Source organism: Acinonyx jubatus, chromosome B1 (genome assembly GCF_027475565.1).
Source record: "Acinonyx jubatus isolate Ajub_Pintada_27869175 chromosome B1, VMU_Ajub_asm_v1.0, whole genome shotgun sequence".
Taxonomy (NCBI): Eukaryota; Metazoa; Chordata; class Mammalia; order Carnivora; family Felidae; genus Acinonyx; species Acinonyx jubatus.
In genome coordinates this window covers 170,899,997-170,918,661 of record NC_069382.1, presented here as the reverse complement: position 1 = coordinate 170,918,661, position 18,665 = coordinate 170,899,997, and the positions used below count along the sequence as shown (strand labels likewise).

Sequence of the window (18,665 nt, the reverse complement as noted above, 5' to 3'; positions counted from 1 at the left end):
TGCCCCCTGGTTCCCAGTAGTGGAGAGGCAGCCTTAAAAACCCAGAGACCCAATTCTTCCGAAAGGTTACCCCAGAAAGCATGTTTTGGGAACGGGGTGGGGTCAGAAAATAAACAGCAGTGCATAGGACTTCACTGCCACCAGCAGGACCTAGGAGAAGTGCAGGCCAGGAGGAGGCCAGAAGCCCCAGGTGAGAAGATAAAATTTGCAGCTGAGCTGCCCGCACCCTGTGCCCAAGCACCCCCTTTCCAATCCCAAAGGTTTGGAAAAGCCGTTCTTCCTCTCTAAGAGCCAGGAGTTCCTGCCCCAAAGCTCACAATGAGAGGTTTGGACGCCAAACTCCAATTAAGGCTCCAAACACACTTCCTCCCTTCCCCCACCCCAAGTACAATCACTTTTAATTCTACGAGGTCTTCTTCCTGTCCTGGAATTTGCAGTACTTGGCAAGGGCAGTGAGCAGGCACCGAAGACGGTGATTTTACGTTGGGGTCCCTCGGCATCTTACGTCACCCCGCCGTAGACCAGACCCCTAGAGCTACGACTCCCAACCCCGGGGTAGCAGAGTTCCGCGACCGCTCTGGCCCCGTCGGATCAGCGTCAGGCGAAGCCTGCAGGGACTTGGAAAAGCGGCCAAAAGCCAACTCTGATCTCTCGCACCCCGCCCCAATCCGTGGCCACCTGCACTTTGCGGGCTCTTGCGCCAAACAGCGCTCCCCGGAGCCCCCAAAGGCCTGCCGGGCCCAGGCGCGCACCGGCCGGCACGGGGCTCCTGGAGCCGCCCAGTAATGCGCCAGGGCGGGGGCAGGAAGGACCCCTCTGGAGCCTTCCAGACCTCGGGAAGGCTTCCCGCGGAGACCCACTCTTGGAAAGGTTCCGCGACCACGCGGCGAGGAGCACGTGAGCGGCGCGGCTTCTCTATAAAAACCCCGGGCTCTGCCGAGCGTGAGGCCAGCGGAGCGGCAAGACAGTCACCTGCGCCACCTGAGGCCGGGCGACGGTGACAGCCCCTCCAGGACGCTCAAAAGGGTCCCGAGTTTTGATGCTTTGCACCCTCGGGGGCCGGGCTCAGTGCGTGAGTCTAACTTTGAGGCCGGAATTGGCGGCACGTAGGCAAAGAGGCGCCGGCGCCGGTAGGCGTGCGTTCCCCAAAATGCTGAGGGCTTGTTTGACCTTTAGGAGAGTTGGAGGAGTCAGAGGGATCTCGGGCTAGTTTCTTTCATGTTCTCCACCAAGGAGACAGCCACGCGTGCTCGGGATCGTCCTCAGAGAAGCCCGGGAGGCCCACGGGCAGCCCGCGGCCCCCGCCCCTGCCGCCCATTAAGCCGCGGGTGAGTTCACCGCCCCGCGGAAGGACGTTCCCATAAAGTCGGACGCCTTTAACAGATAAAGTTCGAGCAGCTCTCCTCCGCTCGGTACCCGTCACCTCGGCGACCCCTCTTCCCGCGGCAGGCGCGGACGGGGAGATGGCCGCGGGCTGGGCGGCCGGCGCGGGAGCTTCCCGGCGCAAAGAGGCGCCGCGCGCGTAGCCACCGCCGCCGCCACCGCCACGCTGACCTCCCGCCGGCTGCTGTGCTGAGCCCCCGGCGGCGGGCGAAGGCTGACGCCCAGAGGGCCGGGAGGCGGCGGCGGCGGCGGCGTCAGCGGCCCGAGGGTCCGTATGGCCGCCCCGCGCCTGCCGGTGGTGTGCGCCGCGGAGCTCGCCGGCGGCGCCTCGGGCTCGGGGCGGCTCTGAGCCGCGCCGCCTGCGGGGATCGACCTAGCTGCTCCGCGGAGCCGCGGGCAGGAACCGAGGACCAGGAGGCGGCGGCGGCTATTCCTCCCAGAGGGCGATGTGGCCGGCCGGCGCGGGCACCAGGCTGCCCTGTCCCCGGGACTCTGCGCTCCGGCGGGCGGCTTTCTCCGGGAACCTCAACGCCCTGCCTTCTCACCTCGTGCCCGCCGGGCGAAGCGTGCGGGTCTTCATCAGCGCCAACCCTGAAGGTAAGTCCTTCGCCCGGATTTGCCCGTCAGTCCTTCCGTCCGTCCGCGCGCGCCGGGAGCCAGAGAGTTTCCGCAGCACAGCCGGGCGCGCCGTGCGTGCCCCAATCTCCCTTCCTCCAGCTGAAAGCGTGGATGGCCTGAGCGCGTGGGAATTTCATTTGAATCACTTTTATTCTCCCTTCGCTCATCCCCTCTGCCCGCTGGCTTCCCCTGGGACCCCCATTCTCGCGCCCCTCGCCCGGGTTACTAATTCAGATCGAGCTAAGAAACGTCCGAGGCATTAGACGCTTCTGGAAGCGCCAACCTGCTTCCACTACCACCTTTTCTTTTAGCGGTGTCTTCTCCGGGGTTGTCGCGAACGCAAATAGTAGTTCGTCTCGCTCCCGGCTCAGCTGCGGGGTCCTGAAGAAGGGCTTCCTCCCTTGATACTTGTTCGCGCCGAGCGGGGTGAGCATATGGGGTTCCCTGAGACTAGCCTCTTGTGAGTGCGACGGTGCCCTTCGCTTTGGAGGGCAGAAGAATCCTCTGTGAATCGAAGGCCCGCAGCGATTGCAGAGGAAACGCGCTGTGGGGCCCCGGGATAGATGGGCGTTCATCCCGGCGCTGGTTTCGTGGCGAGCGCTCAGGAGTTCATCTCCACAGCTGGACCCCGGGCTTGATTTCCCGGTTTGGAACCTGACCTACTCAGGCCTGTTTCTGCTCAAGGCTGGGCACCTGGTAGGCGCCAAACGCAAACTTGTTGATTTCTCGCATTCGCTAATCACAGCGGCTGAGCGCTGGATGGTTCATTTCTTTTTTTGCTCAACACTGCCTTTGAGTTTTAGGACCTGAATATTAACTTTCCTTACTAGTAAGTGAAGAAGTAGGAAGCATTTGACTTAAGCTGGATAAAACTGCAGGAATTGCTCTTTTCTAGAAAAAGTAAATGTGTGGCCATAAGATAAGTTTTGCAGGAGCCTTTTTTTTTTTATGCACTCTAACAAGCTTTGAGTCTGACAAAAAGTAAGCGTTAACAATCATTAGATATAATCTTTTTAACCCAAGAGTCTGGTTGCTTTTGAATAGCATTTTGAGAGACTAACAAAAATCACTTTCTAAAGAAGTTGTAAAAAACAAAACAAAAATCTCAGGGAAACTTTACATTATGTCAGGGCATTGGGGAAAGACTCAAATAGGTAACTCACAGTTACCTATATAATAATAGAAAGACTGTATACTTTTTGAGACAGAGGCACAACTGTGCTAATAAAGTTTGCAGCTCATTTTCACAAAATTTAATAATTGAGGCATTTAGGAAATTACTGTCCACCCTTTTAAAACCTTTTAAAATCTCCGATATGTCTTCCAGGATTTTTACTTAAGTCTGAATAAAGGAAAACATGGAGATATGCAGCCTGTTTAAAGACTACTGGTAATCTGCAATTTAAGTATTCAAGGTGTTTGTTTTTTTTTTAATGCTAAAACATTTTTTTAAGTGGTTGGGAGAATTGTGTTAGAAAATGTTGTCTTAAAATTTTCACTTCTCCTAAGCTTGAAAGAAATTTCATGAGAAGTGTTTAAGTCTGCTGATGTAGAACCAGCAAAATTACTGTTTTTCTTTAAACATGTTCCTTCAAAAATACTGTGAAAATGTTAATATCAGTAGTTTGTTTTTCCTTTAAATTTGTAATTTCTAAAATAAAAATCAATGATCATGAATGTGTGTTAAGTCAGGTTAATAATGAATTAATATTTAAGATTAATGTCATTTTTTTCATAAGCTTGTCCATATGATTCTTCAAATTTTCTAGTTTCTTAAAAGCTTTGCCATATGTTATTACTCTTAGGAAAGCAAACAGAAGGGAGGCTTTCGTGTCTCCTGCTTACTGTTTGAGCTAAGCTTGTACATTGATCTTGAAGGACCAGAAATGTGACTTCTACGTGAGAAGTTGTAACAGGGTTAGCACCCAGATTTGATCAAATTGGAGAGTCGAGGGTATATTAAATAGAAGAGACAGAGACGGGTATTTTTGGGGGGACTGTGCGTGAAACCTTGCAATCTTGGTAAATGCTCTATCAGAGGCAGCACTCCACCAAGAAATTTTTGTGGATGCAATTCAGGAAGCAAATGGTTGTGTTTTGGTTCCATCCAATATTAGATTCTTGGCCAATACTCAAGAGCTTCTCCACTGTCCAATTAAGACAAAGAACATTATCTCATGCTTTTCTCTACAAGTGGAAATCAATTCATGCTCTAGATGAAAGCTGCTTTGTGTTGAACTCCTAGCAATATGTTTAAGAATTCAGCTAGGGTCTCCCTTAGGTTATTGTGTTAATACGTATTGCTTTAAAAGGCTTGTATGGACTTTACTTATCAATAATAAAGGTAATACATAAAAATTACTTTCCCATGTGTTAGCTCATTCAGTATTTTAATTTTGATATCCATCCCCCAATCCTGTCAGGATGGTGGACCAGGGGTTGTTCTCCCTGTTTCACAGATAAGGAAACTAAGGCTGTGCCAGGTTAAGCTACTTGCCTGAACCTGTGTAGCAAAATAACGTGGAGCTTTCAGGGGACTCAAAACATCTCTCTTGGTACTCTGTGGCCCAGCCTAGGTTTATGCCAGATTTCTGTGAAATCTCTTCCACCCACATGGACAAGACAATCAGCTGGATATATAGTGGATAAGTGTTATCCTTACTCTTGAATCCTGACAGCCAGCCAGAAGCTGACTAACAGAGAGGGAACATGGCTGCTCTGACCTACTTCAGTTACACCAGAGGGGGTAGCCTCAAGGGCATTCAAGGAAATTTCAGAATGTTCTGGACTCTAATGGACCTGTTTTGGTCCAAAAGTATATCTGCATACGACCAGTCCACGCCACATTAAGGACACTGGAGAAGAACCAGTGTGGGCGAGACAGTAGCATTGTCCCAGATTCTCTTACATGAATAAGCCTTGGACTTCATCTAGTCCCACCTTCCACCCAAGGTAGAAATTCCATCTGTGGCTTCTGTATTAATCCTTGGGAGTCTTCTAGTTATTTAGCCATGCTTCTCTGCCAGAATGGCACATATACCTTTTTGGAACAGTGATTCTAAAACGTGTATAAAATCTTCCACTGTGATGAGCCTGAATTGTCCATGAATATGTGGAGAAGAGCCAGCATAATTCTCTCCCTGTATTGAAATTCATGGGAGCCTAATAAATAATCCTCTTTGCCTCAATTCCTGTTGGTTTGTGGTTTTTTTTGTTTTTGTTTTTGTTTTGAGAAAGAGGGAGAGAGGGAGAGGAAGGGAGGGGAGAGGCAGAGAGAGAGAGAGGAGAGAATCCCAGGCAGGTTCCATGCTGTCAGTGCAGAGCCTGATGTCAGGCTTGATTCCATGAGTTGAGAGATTGTGACCTGAGCTGAAACCAAGAGTCGAATGACTTAATGAACTGAGCCACCCAGGCACCCCTGCCTTAACTCTTAATCAGTTTAGAGCACAGTAATGTCTTACTTAGCTCAGGCTGCTGCTGCAACAAAATACCATAGACTGAGTGGCTTTGACAACAGACCTTTTATTTCTCACAGTTCTGGGGGCTGGCAAGTCCAAGATCAGGGTGCTGGCAAGTGTGATTCCTGGTGCAGGACCTCCTTGTGATTTCCCAATGACCATCTTCTCACTGTGTCCTTACATGACAGAGAGCACAAGCTCTGGTCTTTCTTCTTTTTCTTTAATAAGGATGCTGATCCCATCCTTCATCTAAATCTTCTAATAACTTCATCTAAATCTGATTACCTCCCAAAGGGTCTACCTCTAAATACCCTGACATTAGGGGTGCCCGAGTGACTTAGTCAGTTAAGCATGCTTAACTCTTGATATCCATTCAGGTCATGACCTCACCATTCTAGAGATTGAGTCCCTATGTCAGGTTCTGCGCTGACAGCTCAGAACCTGCTTGGGATTCTCTCTCTCTCCTCTCTGTCTGCCCATCCCCTGTGCAGTGTTTGTCTCTCAAAATAAATAAAATACCATCACATTAGCTGTTAGGGCTTCAACATATGAATGGGGGAGGGGCAGAAATATTAAGGCCATAACGTTCTGTCCCTGCACCTCCCCAAATTCATGTCCTTGTTGCATACAAAATGATATTCATTCCATACCAACAACTCCAAAAGTCTCGACCTGCTCCAGCATCAGTTCTAAAGTCTACAGCCCAAAGTGTCGTCTAAATACAATCTAAATCAGATATGGGTGAAACTCCAGATATGATTTATCCAGAGGCAGAAATCCTTTCCTGCTGTGAGCGTGTGAAACCAGAAAAGTTGTGTGCTTACAAAATGGAATGGTGGGAGAGGCATAGGATTGACTGTCATTCTAAAAGGAAGAAATTGGAATGAAAAAAGGGATGAAGGGTCCCAAGGAAGTTCAAAAACTAGCAAGGCAAATACCATTAGGTCTTGAAGCGCTAGAATAATGGTCTTTGGTTTGATGCTCTACTTTCCATACCCCCTGGGGGTGGCAGTGCTACATCTGTAACTCTGTGGAAGGGAGTTACCCACCAAGACTCCAGGAGGCGCTGCCCTCAAGGTTTTGGATGACGCCATCTGACCTGTTGAAGTCCAGGTGATGCCTTCCCCTACCTTTGAACCAAGATGCAACCCTGATGATCTCCAAATCTCCTTTGAGGTCATTCTCCCTTTGTGTTGAAGAACCACAGCTGAATGGCCTTATGGCTCAATGCTGCAGGATCTCAGTCCACCTATCTTCCTTGCAACCCCTGTCTTCCTCAGTTCCAGCTGAACCTTGCCCCTGCTGGGGTGGTCCGTGATTTACACCCATATCAAAGGGTTGCTCGACCACACTCTTGGTTTTCAGAGCAAAAAACTCTCGGTTTGTCCTTTTGTGTGATACGGATAAGCTGAGACTTTTCCAGATCCTAAAGTTCTGGTTCCTTTTTGTTTTAACAATTCCTTTCTCGGTTCCTTTTTTTTTTTTTCCCCCTCCGCACGCAAGAGGAACCAAGCCACCCCTTTGTCCAGTTTCCTGGCTTACCAGTGCTACCTTCCACAAAACACTAGAACACAGTTCAGTGACATCGTTGACCACTTTATGGCACTTGCCTCTGCTCTGTTGGGTGATAACATGTTCCTGGTTTCAGTCTTAGGTGTCGCCCGGATGGCCAGTTCAGCAGAATGGCCATATTCTGTTCACAATTTCTGGATTCTCTAAGAATCTTTTTCCACAGCTCTCCTCTTTCCTTTCTGAGCTCTCCCCAGAATTGCCAGTAACCGTCTCTTTGTGGCAGTTGTGGCTTTTTCTAGCATGTACCTCCCAACTCTTCTAGTCTCTACCCATTACCTAGTTCCAAAGCTGTTTTCCCATGTTTTAGGTGTTTGTTACAGCAGCACCTGCCTCTTGGTAGCAAACTCTGTCTTCATTTCCTAGAGTTGCCATGACATTGGCCCCAAACTGGGTTTTAAAGTACAAGAACTTACAGTCTCATGATTCTGGAGGCCGGAAGTCCCAAATCAAGGTGTCAGCAGGACTGTGCTCCCACTGAAGGCTCTAGGCAAGGGTCCTTCCTTGACTCTTCCTGGCTTCAGGTGGCTCCTGGTGGTCCATGCTGTGTGGACCTTGGCTTGCAGCTTTGTCCCTCCAGCCTCTGCCTCCATGGTCACCGGCAAGAAGGTCATGTCCTCGTGGTGGAGAGAGAACTATTGTGTCTCTTCCTCCTCTTATAAATAGGACAGTAATCCCATCATAGGGCACCTTCGTGACCTCGTCTATACCTAATTACCTCCCAAAGGTCTCACCCCACAATACCTTCACTTTTGGGCTTGGGGCTTCAACATATGAATTTGGGGGAACAAAACCATTTAGTCCGTAACTGGTAATGTCTAAAGCAAATAGAAGGTCAAGATATTGCTTTTATTACTGGTAAAAACTAATGTGGGCCCATGCTCCTTTATCATCTTTTGGGCCAGATACGATTTTGGAATTTCATATTTTTTAGGTTTAGGAAGAAAATGGTACATATGCTATTTATTACGTAGGCTCTGGGTCATATCCCGTAAGCAAATATGAATGTGTGTATAAGGAAACATGCCTTCACTCTAAGCTGTACTTTCTGCAGTGCTGGAAGGTTTTCATCTGCCTTGTCCTGTGTGGTAGTACTAGTTAAATATAGCTGTTATTGAGCTTTTGAAATGTGGCTGGTAGGACTGAGAATCTATTGTAACTTAGTTTAAATTTAAATAGGCACATGGGGCTGTTGGCTACGACGTGCAACACAGTGCTCTAAGGGGAAAAATGAGGATTTAAGTAGTTTCATGTCTGTTAGGGTCACGTTTTGCCACTGGTGACTCAGGTCACTTAAGGTTTTGCTGCCAGATGAATCGGGGAAAAATTTTTTTTTTTCATTACTTTGTGGATTCTGGAAGTGCAGGTAAGGACTGTGGACCTTTTGGGGGAAATATGGCTTTGGACTCGAGCCAAGTAGGGTTTTCCAGTGCTGAACTTCAGAACTGCATAAACTTATCCTCCCAGGCAGTGTCAGCAATGGACCAGCGCATAAACCTGCCCCTTCCCCCAGCTGGTGGACAGAGTTGGCCCTTTGAAAATTTAAGACATGGAAGAACAGAGAAGAATGACAGGTTCACTTATAAGAGAGAACAAAGGGGCCGGACTGTTTGTGCTCAGATTTTCCTTCCAAATGCATCCATCTGATTAAGACACTTCTGCCCTGAATAGTAAGTAATGGCCCTGTCCAGGGCTACTCTGCTAGTGGATCTCCCTATGTGTGTTGGGAGACATCAGGATTGGAGAAAAAGCTTGTCCAACACCTATTTTTGTCCCTTTTCACGCCCGCTCCGATTTATCCACTGGTCAACTTTGAGGGTCGTGCACGTTTGTCCATAGTATTCGTGATCAGCTGCTTTGTCCTTTTCCACGTGGACTTTGTATGTCTTTACATGTTCCCGTGCTCTCTCTTCCATGTCTTTGAGTAGAAACGTTTGTTCTCCGTTTTGGCAGAAGCCACAGTAAAGAGAGAAGTATTTTCCCTACAGTTGTTGCAACCAGTGTTTATTTGACTTTTACTTTATCTTGTGCTCCCAGGCAAGAGGCAGAAAGATGTGCATCAAGAAATTCAAATGAAAGCTACGAATATTCTTCACTGTGGTTCTTCTTACCGTCCCTGAAATGTCAATTGTTTCTGAGGCTCCCTGGTTTTTCTTTTTTTCTTTTTAATGTTTTTAATTTTTGAGAGAGAGAGAGAGCGTGAGTGGGGGAGGGGCAGAGAGAAAGGGAGACACAGAATCTGAAGCAGGCTCCAGGCTCTGAGCTGTCAGCACAGATCCCAACATGGGACTTGAACTCATGAACCATGAGACCATGACCTGAGCCAGTCAGACGCTTAACCAACTGGGCCACCCAGGTGCCCCATCTAAGGCTTCCTGTTTTTTCATTGTTTTTGCGAGTAATCAGAAAAAATAAAGTTAAGGGGCGCCTGGGTGGCTCAGTTGGTTAAGTGGCCAACTTCGGCTCAGGTCATGATCTTGTGGTCTGTGAGTTCGAGCCCCGCATCAGGCTCTGTGCTGACGACAGCTCAGAGCCTGGAGCCTGCTTCAGATTCTGCGTCTCCCTCTCTCTCTGCCCCTCCCCCATTTGTGCTCTGTCTCTCTCTGCCTTTCAAAAATGAATACATGCTTAAAAAAAAGAAAAAGAAAAAATAAAGTTAACACGGCAAAAAAAACTGTGTGCGCGCGTGTATACACACAGCTATTTGAACCACAAAGTTAATAGTCTTAAAGGAGAATATACTGAACTGCTACTTTATGGTAAATACACATAGAGCATTTATACTGCATTCTCAACTTCTAGTGGTTGTATCTTCACGTCCTGGAGCAAATATCATTCAGGCAGGGGAAGATGTTAGATGCAGGTACAAGACCAGAGAGCCGGACTGCCCGGGCTTGCCTCCACGGTCCACCTTTTAGTGCTGTGATTCTTAAGCACGTTGCTTAACTACTTTGTTCTCAGTTTCCTAATCTGTAGAAAGAGGACAGTAATAGTGCCTGCCTTGAAGGGTTACTGAATAAATAAAGAACTTACAACAGGGATGGGCCCATAGTAAACATGAAATAAATGTTTGCCATGGTCACCCTTATTCTCTTTATCACTATTAGTTTCCGCTGTGATCCAGATCCTGTGCAGGCCTGGGTATGGAAGGATAACCCTCCCCTCCTTATAGAAATGGAGTCTATGGAAGCATATCAGTTAGAATTCCACAGGAAAACAAGAAGCACTCCAGATACTTCTGGGAACTCCGCAGTCCCAAAAGTCATTGTTAAGAGTCTGAGGAGTGAAAGGGATACCGCTAGGCAGTTTCCAAAAGCCGTCACCTAGAGGGCAGGAAACCGTAGAAGCCACTGCCAGTTGTCCTAGCTGCGAGCCGTGTAGCTGGCCAGTTTGTACAAACACGCCTGTCTGCTGAAGCTGCGTATCAGCCACCACAACTCAAGGCAGAACTTATCCTGTTCCCTTGTCCTCCATATCTCATGCAGGCGCACCCCCCCCCCCCCGCCCCCCGGCAGAGTCAGAATTGCACTTGGACCCTCGAAGTGAGTAAGTCTAGGCCCTTCCAGGCTTCCAGCACAAGAGAGAGAATGAAAGGAAGCGGTGATGGACACTCACCACCAACACGCAGGGTCTAGTCCAGGGGGGAAGCAGGCGCATTGACTTATTCAACCAGGAGACATTCATGGAACACTTACTCCACATGGAGGGCTGTTCTGGTGCCTAGAATACAGCAGTAACAAAACAGGCAGGTCTCTGTTCTCATGCAGTTTACGTAAATAATATATGCGATGAGCACCGTGCTAAAGATATGAGCAGAGCAGCAGAGAGACGCTGAGGAGGAGTAAGCCAGCCTAGAGCTCAGAATGAGGGTTAGGAGGGCTCCCCAGAGGAGCCAACGGAGCCAGGGTGTAAACACTATCCTACATGGTAATCAAATACGAGGCAAAGCGATGATGAGCTCTCTGGAGGGAATAGAAAGAGATTATTATTCAATGAAGAACTTTTATCCTTTGAACAACAGAATGGAGCTGATGTCTTGAGGTGATAACTATGGTTTGTCCCTTAAAGGTGGCCCATTTAGAAAGCCACTTAAAAGAGTGCGACTTGAGTATATAGGGCCGGCTACAAAGACATTGTGACTTTATGGTTTAGTCAATCATCTACAGCTCTTTTAAGATTCTTGTCACGCCGTAGCAATGACACCACTTACTGTTTTAAAGGGTGTGTGTATATATGCGTTTTATTTTTTTCAGTTGTCTGCTGCCGTGTATCATGATGCCCACGCTGAAATTTAGTGGCTTAAAACAATGATTTATGGTTTCCCACAGTTCTGTGCCTGCTGGGGAATCCAGGTAGGGCTTGGCCTGAAGAAGACAGGTAGGTACCTTCTGCCGAGCGTTGGGTAGAGTCACTCACTTGACTGCACTCAGCTAAGCCTGGGCGGAACTGGGCTGTGGAAGGTCCAGGAAGGCCTCACTCCTGTGCCTGGCTCCTCAGTGCTCCTCCACGAGGGCTTGCTCTCCAGCTTTTCTCCTCACTCGGAGGTCTAGCCCAGGATTCATTGTAGGGGATTGGCTACCCGAGAGAAGGGAAATGGCAGCCATCAGGCCTCTTAAGGCCCTGGAAGTCCCAGGATGTCATTTTCACTGTGTTCTGTCCATTGCAAGTCCTAGGCTAGCCTAAATTCAGAGGGAGAGGAAATAGACCCTCTCTCTCAGATGAGCAGAGGTAGATGCACGTGGGGGCGGGGGGGGGAGGGGTAGGAGTTAATGGTGGCCAACTTCAAAAGCTACCCAAACCCCAGTTGTATTGTGAAGTTTCTTTGGCCTGTTGTTGTCCTAATTAGGTTAAGTGAGTAAATGCTTGCAAAGTGAGTAAACTGGTGGCCTGGCACGTAGCACGTGCCCGACAGGTGTTCACAGTTGTGCTGATTAGTGGGTTGTTGAACACTGATGGGGACTCCGTGCACAGTGCCCTTGTAGAACCTTCCAAATTCTAAACTGAGAAAAACCGGAGCCTGCAAATAGATGAAAATACCACCATTGTTACTGAAAAGGTAATAACGGAGAATGCTTTTGTGCTTCTTGATACTAACCTCCAGAATTAGACATTCTTCTACCTACACACTGGCAGTGATTGGCCACCGGAGGGTCTGCCCCGCAAAACACTGAGCCTGGAGAAGAGGGCATGACCTCTGTGTGGACAGGTCAATTCCTGGGGGAAGGAGTGAGTGAGTGGACTGAGCTTGCCTGGTTTATTTTTTCCCACATTTTCAGTCAAATGAGTCACCCCTTAAACCTTCCCACCCCTGTTCCAGGAAGTAAGGAAGGAGGTAAAAGGAACCCAGGAGTCCCATGCTCCAGAAGAAGCCTCCAGTTAGGGGAAGAAGGGCTTCTCCCCTAACCCAGATACTTACCTCTTTCAGTTTTAACATTTGTACACAGGATCACTTATATCGGATGTCTAGTTTGAAACAGCCCAAATTCTATCCGGGCCGGTATCTAACACAAGATGCTAAGCTATAAGCTATGACATGCTTTGTATGTAATAGCAATAACTATATCAGCTGTCTGTATCAGATACTTTCATAAGGTAAGTGCTTCAAGTGGCTCAGGTGGCCTTGGGGTCACTTCATCTCTCTGGAAACCACTACATTTTGGGGTAGATTGATAGGCAGCAATAGACAACCAAAAAAAAAACCAAAAAACAAAAACAAACTCACAAACACCTTTTAAAATGGCAAATGATACAGTTCCTGTAGTGTGACAGGAATTCATCTACAGGGTAATTGGGTTTGATAAAGGCTTAGAGTTCTTTGCAACTCAAAAAAATTCTTACAAGTTTTGCCCTTACTGGTCATGTGATTTAAATCAATGTAAAACCCCTAGGAGGTGGTTCAAAAGTATACATATACGCTGAGTTATGGACAATCTAAAAGAAAGTCTGGTGCTACTAACTTAAAGACCGATTCCTTCCTGTTGCTGTTTCAAAGCTTTATCTTTCATATTTTTTACTGAAATCAAACAGGATTCCTTCTGCAAATTAAAGTAAGTAGGCTAATGTATAATTAGGAAAAGGATACGTGATAGTTAATAAAGAGATTGAATGGCATCCAAAGCTGTAGTTTCTAAGAGAATAATACCCACTTCTAATGAAATGCTTCCTTGAAATCTCATTTTCAATCCAAAATATTTGCTAGGCTTTGACATGAGTACAATCAAAACAAAGAGCAAAGCCCAGATGTCAGGTGTCTTATTCCAAGAGTGATTACAGAATCTAACTCAGAAATGAAACCACAAAATTAAAAAGCTATCTTTCATAAAGTTTAATCTGATCCATTATGGATAGTGTCAGATTCTTGCCACTGAATAGATTTCCTTCAGAGTTTAAGTGTCACCTGCAGTATTTATTAGATACCCATTGTGTACAGTCAAACTCCTAACTGGTTGGTGTGGAGAGTTACAGAGGAAGTAAGAGATACATACTGTCTTCATTCTTGAGACTCCTGCAGCTAGGAGGAAATACAGGCATAACTACCAAAAGTATACTGTGCTTAGGGTGCCCTGATGGCTCAGTAGGTTAAGTGTCTGACTCGACTCTTGGTTTCAGCTCAGGTCATGATCTCATGGTTCATGGGTTCGAGCTACACGTCGGGCTCTGTGCTGATGGCATGGAGCCTGCTTGGCATTCTCTCTCTCTCTCTCTCTCTCTCTCTCTCTCTCTCTCTGTTCCTCCCCCTTTCTCACACACACACACACACTCTCTCTCTCTCTCTCTCTCTCTCTCTGCCCCCCCCAAATAAACAAACAAAACACCATGCTTGTGAGGTATTTCACACAAAGGGCACTTGGAAAAATTGGGATCAACCCGTGGTGTCTGATATCCCAGTCAGGCATGAGCTCATCAAATTTAGTCAAAAGAGAAAGACCAGGATGTGTCAAATCTAAGAAATGGACCTCTCTGCTGTAGAGGAGTGGCCAGTGGGGAACTGGGTCAGTTGTAGGTGATGAGAGTAAGTCTAGATCCAAGAGAAAGGCACTGTTTTTGAAGAGAAAGCATTTGTTACCAAAGAGGCGTAGTGAGCACATATGTTGAAATTCGTTTCATTTCCTTGAGTGTCAGAATAACTTCAGAGTTTACTCAGATAATAATTGGAGGGGTTCGGGCACAAGATAGGGACTCTGGGGAAGACAGAGGGGATAGTAAGAAGCATCTGGCAAAATCAAGGCAGGATCCCAGCCCCTCAACTTTAGGTGGGACCCAGGTCCTGAGAAAGGTGCCGGCTGCTGTCAGGACTGAAATCCAAGGCCAGGGCCACAGCTGCTGTCTGAGTGATCTGACCCTGAGTCTCAGGAGAGTTGGGAAAACAGGAACTAGGAAAGTAATAGGAAACATTTCCTGGCTGAGAATAGCCAGCACTGCAGGTGGCAGGAAGTGTGGTTCTGGATATTTCACAGAGTACATGCTGGGGCTGGGCAGCAGGAAGCCTTATTCAATACAAACAAGGAATTCAGAGCACTGAGAGATTAGAAAGACTTGATTGGCCTAGTTGAAGATGACGAAGCATTACAGAGACACGGAATAGTATATACCCTGGAAGGCAAGCTAGTCTCATTGCTTAATCATTAGTGGTTGACTGAAATGTTTTGCAGCCACAAATGCGTTGGGGCCACATCCCATGCTCAGGGATTGATTAGTAATGTCTCCTGTGGGTAAGAAATGGGGTGTATCTTTCTTTGTGTAGTGAATTTGCAACTGTGAACCCTGAGTGGGGAAGGGGTAAGCAACAAACAGAAGGGTTTCGTTTTGGTTCATTTGGCCAAAGCAAGGAGAACAAGCCAGAGTGAAATAGGAAAAAAAAATGCCCAAGAAATAACAGGTGAGAAATGTTCTTGCCCAAGTGACAGAACTGGTAGAATCACCACTTTTTAAAGGAGGAAAAATGTGTTAGCTGTAAAAGAGACTGAAAACCTACTTGCATGTGGTAGGACCTGCATGCTCGTTAGTTGCTAAGCAAAGGGTGTAGCTTCAAGCAGAAGACCGTGCTCGGTTGACAGTGTTCTAGAAAATTCTCTAATTAAAATAGAATTCAGAAACTACTGAGGTCAGTGATTAAAAAGCAACAGAGTTAATCAAAGATATTACATATTAAAGGAAAAAAAAATCTGAGAACACTAAAAAGAAGATGTGAAAATTAAAGTTCCCTTTTAAGCCTAGGGTCACTATTCAGAAGCCTGAATAATCTACATAGAGAGAATATGTAAAAAAAAAAAAAAAAAAAAAAAAAAAGTGGGAAAAGACCCAGACCTTCCCACCTTGGAGGAGTTGCCTTTGGGGGCATTCATCTGCAAAGTCATGCGGGATGAAAGCATTCATAAAAGAGGAATCTCACAATTTAACAAAATCACCATTGAACCTGAAGTCTTAGAAGGTGTGGGGGTTTTGTTACACGGCCCCCAATTTTTTTTTTTGGCATGCATCCCACTGAGAGATGGAATCTGTGACTTTTCTCCTTGAATCTGGGCTCTCCCAACTGGTTTTGGCCAATAGAATATGGAACAAATGGCACCGCACCAGTTTCTGGGCCCAGGCTTCTGGAAATCGGCCACCTTGCGGTCAAGGAAAATGCGCCCCCTTGAAAGTGCATCTCCGCTTTCGCAGTTCAGCTGAAGCCATGTGAGGCAAACGGCAGCCTTCCTTGCTGAACCCTGCTGAAATTGCAGATGTAAGGGGAAGATAAATGTTGTCTTAAGCCAGTGATTTGGATATGTTTTGCAGCAATAGAGAAATTAGTAAAATAAAATAAACGCATTATAGTATGTACTGGGTAAGATGAAAGAACTTGGAGGTTACAGTTGGTTTTGAATCCCAAGATTTGTTGTAAATTTGTGTATTTAGTTTCCTCAGACTTCATTGTCCCTTCTGAAGGTTGGTCACAATAATAACTACCTGGCAAGATTATTGTGGGAAAGAAGTGAAATACGCAAGCACCTAACACAATGCCTGAAAGATATCAAGGACTCAAAAGTTCTAGATCCGAATTTGCTAAAAGCCCTAGGAGATTAGAGAAAAGAACGAGGGATAAAGGTTTCAAAGGAATGACAGTTGCTTGAGTAACTTACTTTTTTGTAAATTGCAGCATGAAATGGTCCCTTTTCCCAGATTATGCCACCCATGTAATCGCGTATGCTTTTAGCTAGAGGCAACTACATAAAAACACCGTTTTTAAGTGATGGTTTTAACACATAAATATGAATTCAGCCCAAATTATAAGGTATTAAGTTACTAAGTTCCATCTCTAAATAATAGAGCAGATCTACTTAAAACCTGCTTTTAAAAATTAGCCCCAACTCTCTTTTTAAAGCCACGGATAACAAGCAGATTTCAATAAAATGACATTCAGAAAGAATAAAAAGATAGCACTTCCACCTTTTAATGTAGGGTGTGCTATAATCTTAAACTAAAAACCATAATTTCTTTCACACATAAAGAATCCCTTTAATGTTGCTTTAATCTACATAAAGTCTTGTCTTTTTTCTAACCCCTGTTAATCTTTAGACCTTGATGCACAGTTTGCTACGATGTTTCAAAGCGTATTTGGTGCCCACATTCATGTGAGAAGGACCACTCTTCGCAAAAAGGAACATCCCTCTTTAGGGAGGATTTCAATACAGACCTCACATATGTTTGAAAACTATTTCATTCTGTGTGGCCATTATGGTAGAATGACCCCATGGTTACGTCAGTTGATAATTCTTAAAAAACTTTTTTTAATGTTTATTTTATTTTTGAGAGAGAGAGAGAGAGAGTGAGAGTGGTGGAGGGGCAGAGAGAGAGGGAGACACAGAATCCAAAGCAGGCTCCAGGCCCTGAGCTGTCAGCACAGAGCCATACACGGGGCTCAGACCCATGAACCATGAGATCGTGACCTGAGCCAAAGTCGGAAACTTAAATCACTGAGCCACCCAGGGGCCCCACATCAGTTGATAATTCTTATTGTATGCGTGTAATGGTCATTGTAAGCCTGAGTTATACTAAGCAAATGATCTAGATATTCCTGTGTGTTGGTGTTTGGGGTGGAGGAGGGGAGAGAGGAGATGGGAAGGGGAGGGAGGAGATGGGTCTCTTGACTGAGTCAGTGCAAGGTCCAGGGACAGAGTGCTTATCATTCATTTCTTTGTTGATTCTGCTCTGCAGATTTCAGACTAGAATGAAATGAAGGAGAAGGCTCCAGAATCTAGAAGTCTTGAAACCAAAACAGTTTTGTTTCTCAAGTTTGGAGTTGGGTTATACTAGAAAAGGGCTAGCTATTTAATCTGGTCCCTCTCGGGATAGGGGAGCCAGAGTGCTTGGTGGAGGAAGGCTAGGAGCCTGCCACCCTTTATGTGCCCCATAGGATTATCTGAAGAAAATGAAATTTAGGGCTTAGCCAAGTGCTTTCATTCTTTTACTGAGATTTTTAAAAACTGTTTGAAACTCCTTTTTTTTTGGATTCAGTACTTGCTGTATAATGTTTTGTTTTTCCTTCTTTTTATCCTTTCAGAAATTAGTCTGTGTCAACCTTGTCAGGGAGGAAAAAACAGGTTTCACTTTTGCAAATCCCATGAGCAGTATCAAAGCAGACCTCTGCTCTGGGGGGCAGCCCCAGCGGGTATGTAAGCAGGTGGGTGTATAAGCTGACCTCACATGGGTATGCAGATTTCTCTCTGCCAGCACCTGCGTCTCCCAGGGGGACAGCTGTGCAAACTGGTAAGCTGTGAGTTTCATGTGAGTCCGGGGCATCCAGGAATCATGACCCCAGAGTTCTCGATTCAGTACTGCCCACTATCTACCAGCGCTGTGACCTGAGGCTGTTTCTAGAACCATGAGTCCCCATCTTCCTTCCTTTTTTTTTTTTAACTTATTTTTTATTTTTTTAAATTCACATCCAAATTAGTTAGCATATAGTGCAACAGTGATTTCAGGAGTAGATTCCTTTGTGCCCCTTACCCATTTGGCCCATCCCCCCTCCCACAACCCCTCCAGCAACCCTCAGTTTGTTCTCCATATTTATGAGTCTCTTCTGTTTTGTCTCCCTCCATGTTTTTATATTATTTTTATATATATATTTATATAAATTATATATATTATATATTATATATTTATATTATATAGTTTTATATTATTTTCATTTCCCTTCCCTTATGTTCATCTGTTTTGTCTCTTAAAGTCCTCATATGAGTGAAGTCATATGGTTGTCTTTCTCTGACTAATTTCACTTAGCATAATACCCTCCAGTTTCATCCACATAGTTGCAAATGGCAAGATTTCATTCTTTTTGATTGCCGAGTAATACTCCATTGTATATATATATATACCACATCTTCTTTATCCATTCATCCATCGAGGGACATTTGGGCTCTTTCCATACTTTGGCTGTCGTTAGTAGTGCTGCTATAAACATGGGTGTGTGTGTATGTGTCCTTTTGAAACAGCACACCTGTATCCCATGGATAAATGCCTAGTAGTGCAATTGCTGGGTCGTAGGGTAGTTCTGTTTTTAGTTTTATGAGGAACCTCCATACTGTTTTCCAGAGTGGCTGCACCAGCTTGCATTGCCGCCCCATCTTCCTTTCTACAGAAACAAAACCCTTCCAT

The 18,665-nt window shown here is 46.0% G+C and overlaps 1 protein-coding gene across 1 annotated transcript in view; it reads left to right on the top strand.

The window, feature by feature from the left end:
* Positions 1-771: 771 nt before the first annotated feature.
* NWD2 (NACHT and WD repeat domain containing 2) overlaps positions 772-18,665 on the top strand; it is a 179,423-nt gene continuing 161,529 nt past the window's right edge. The window contains exon 1 of the mRNA XM_015076960.3: positions 772-1,980. Coding sequence (XP_014932446.3) covers positions 1,830-1,980 — 151 coding nt within the window. The 5' untranslated portion in view covers positions 772-1,829. The remainder of the gene's footprint in view (positions 1,981-18,665) is intronic.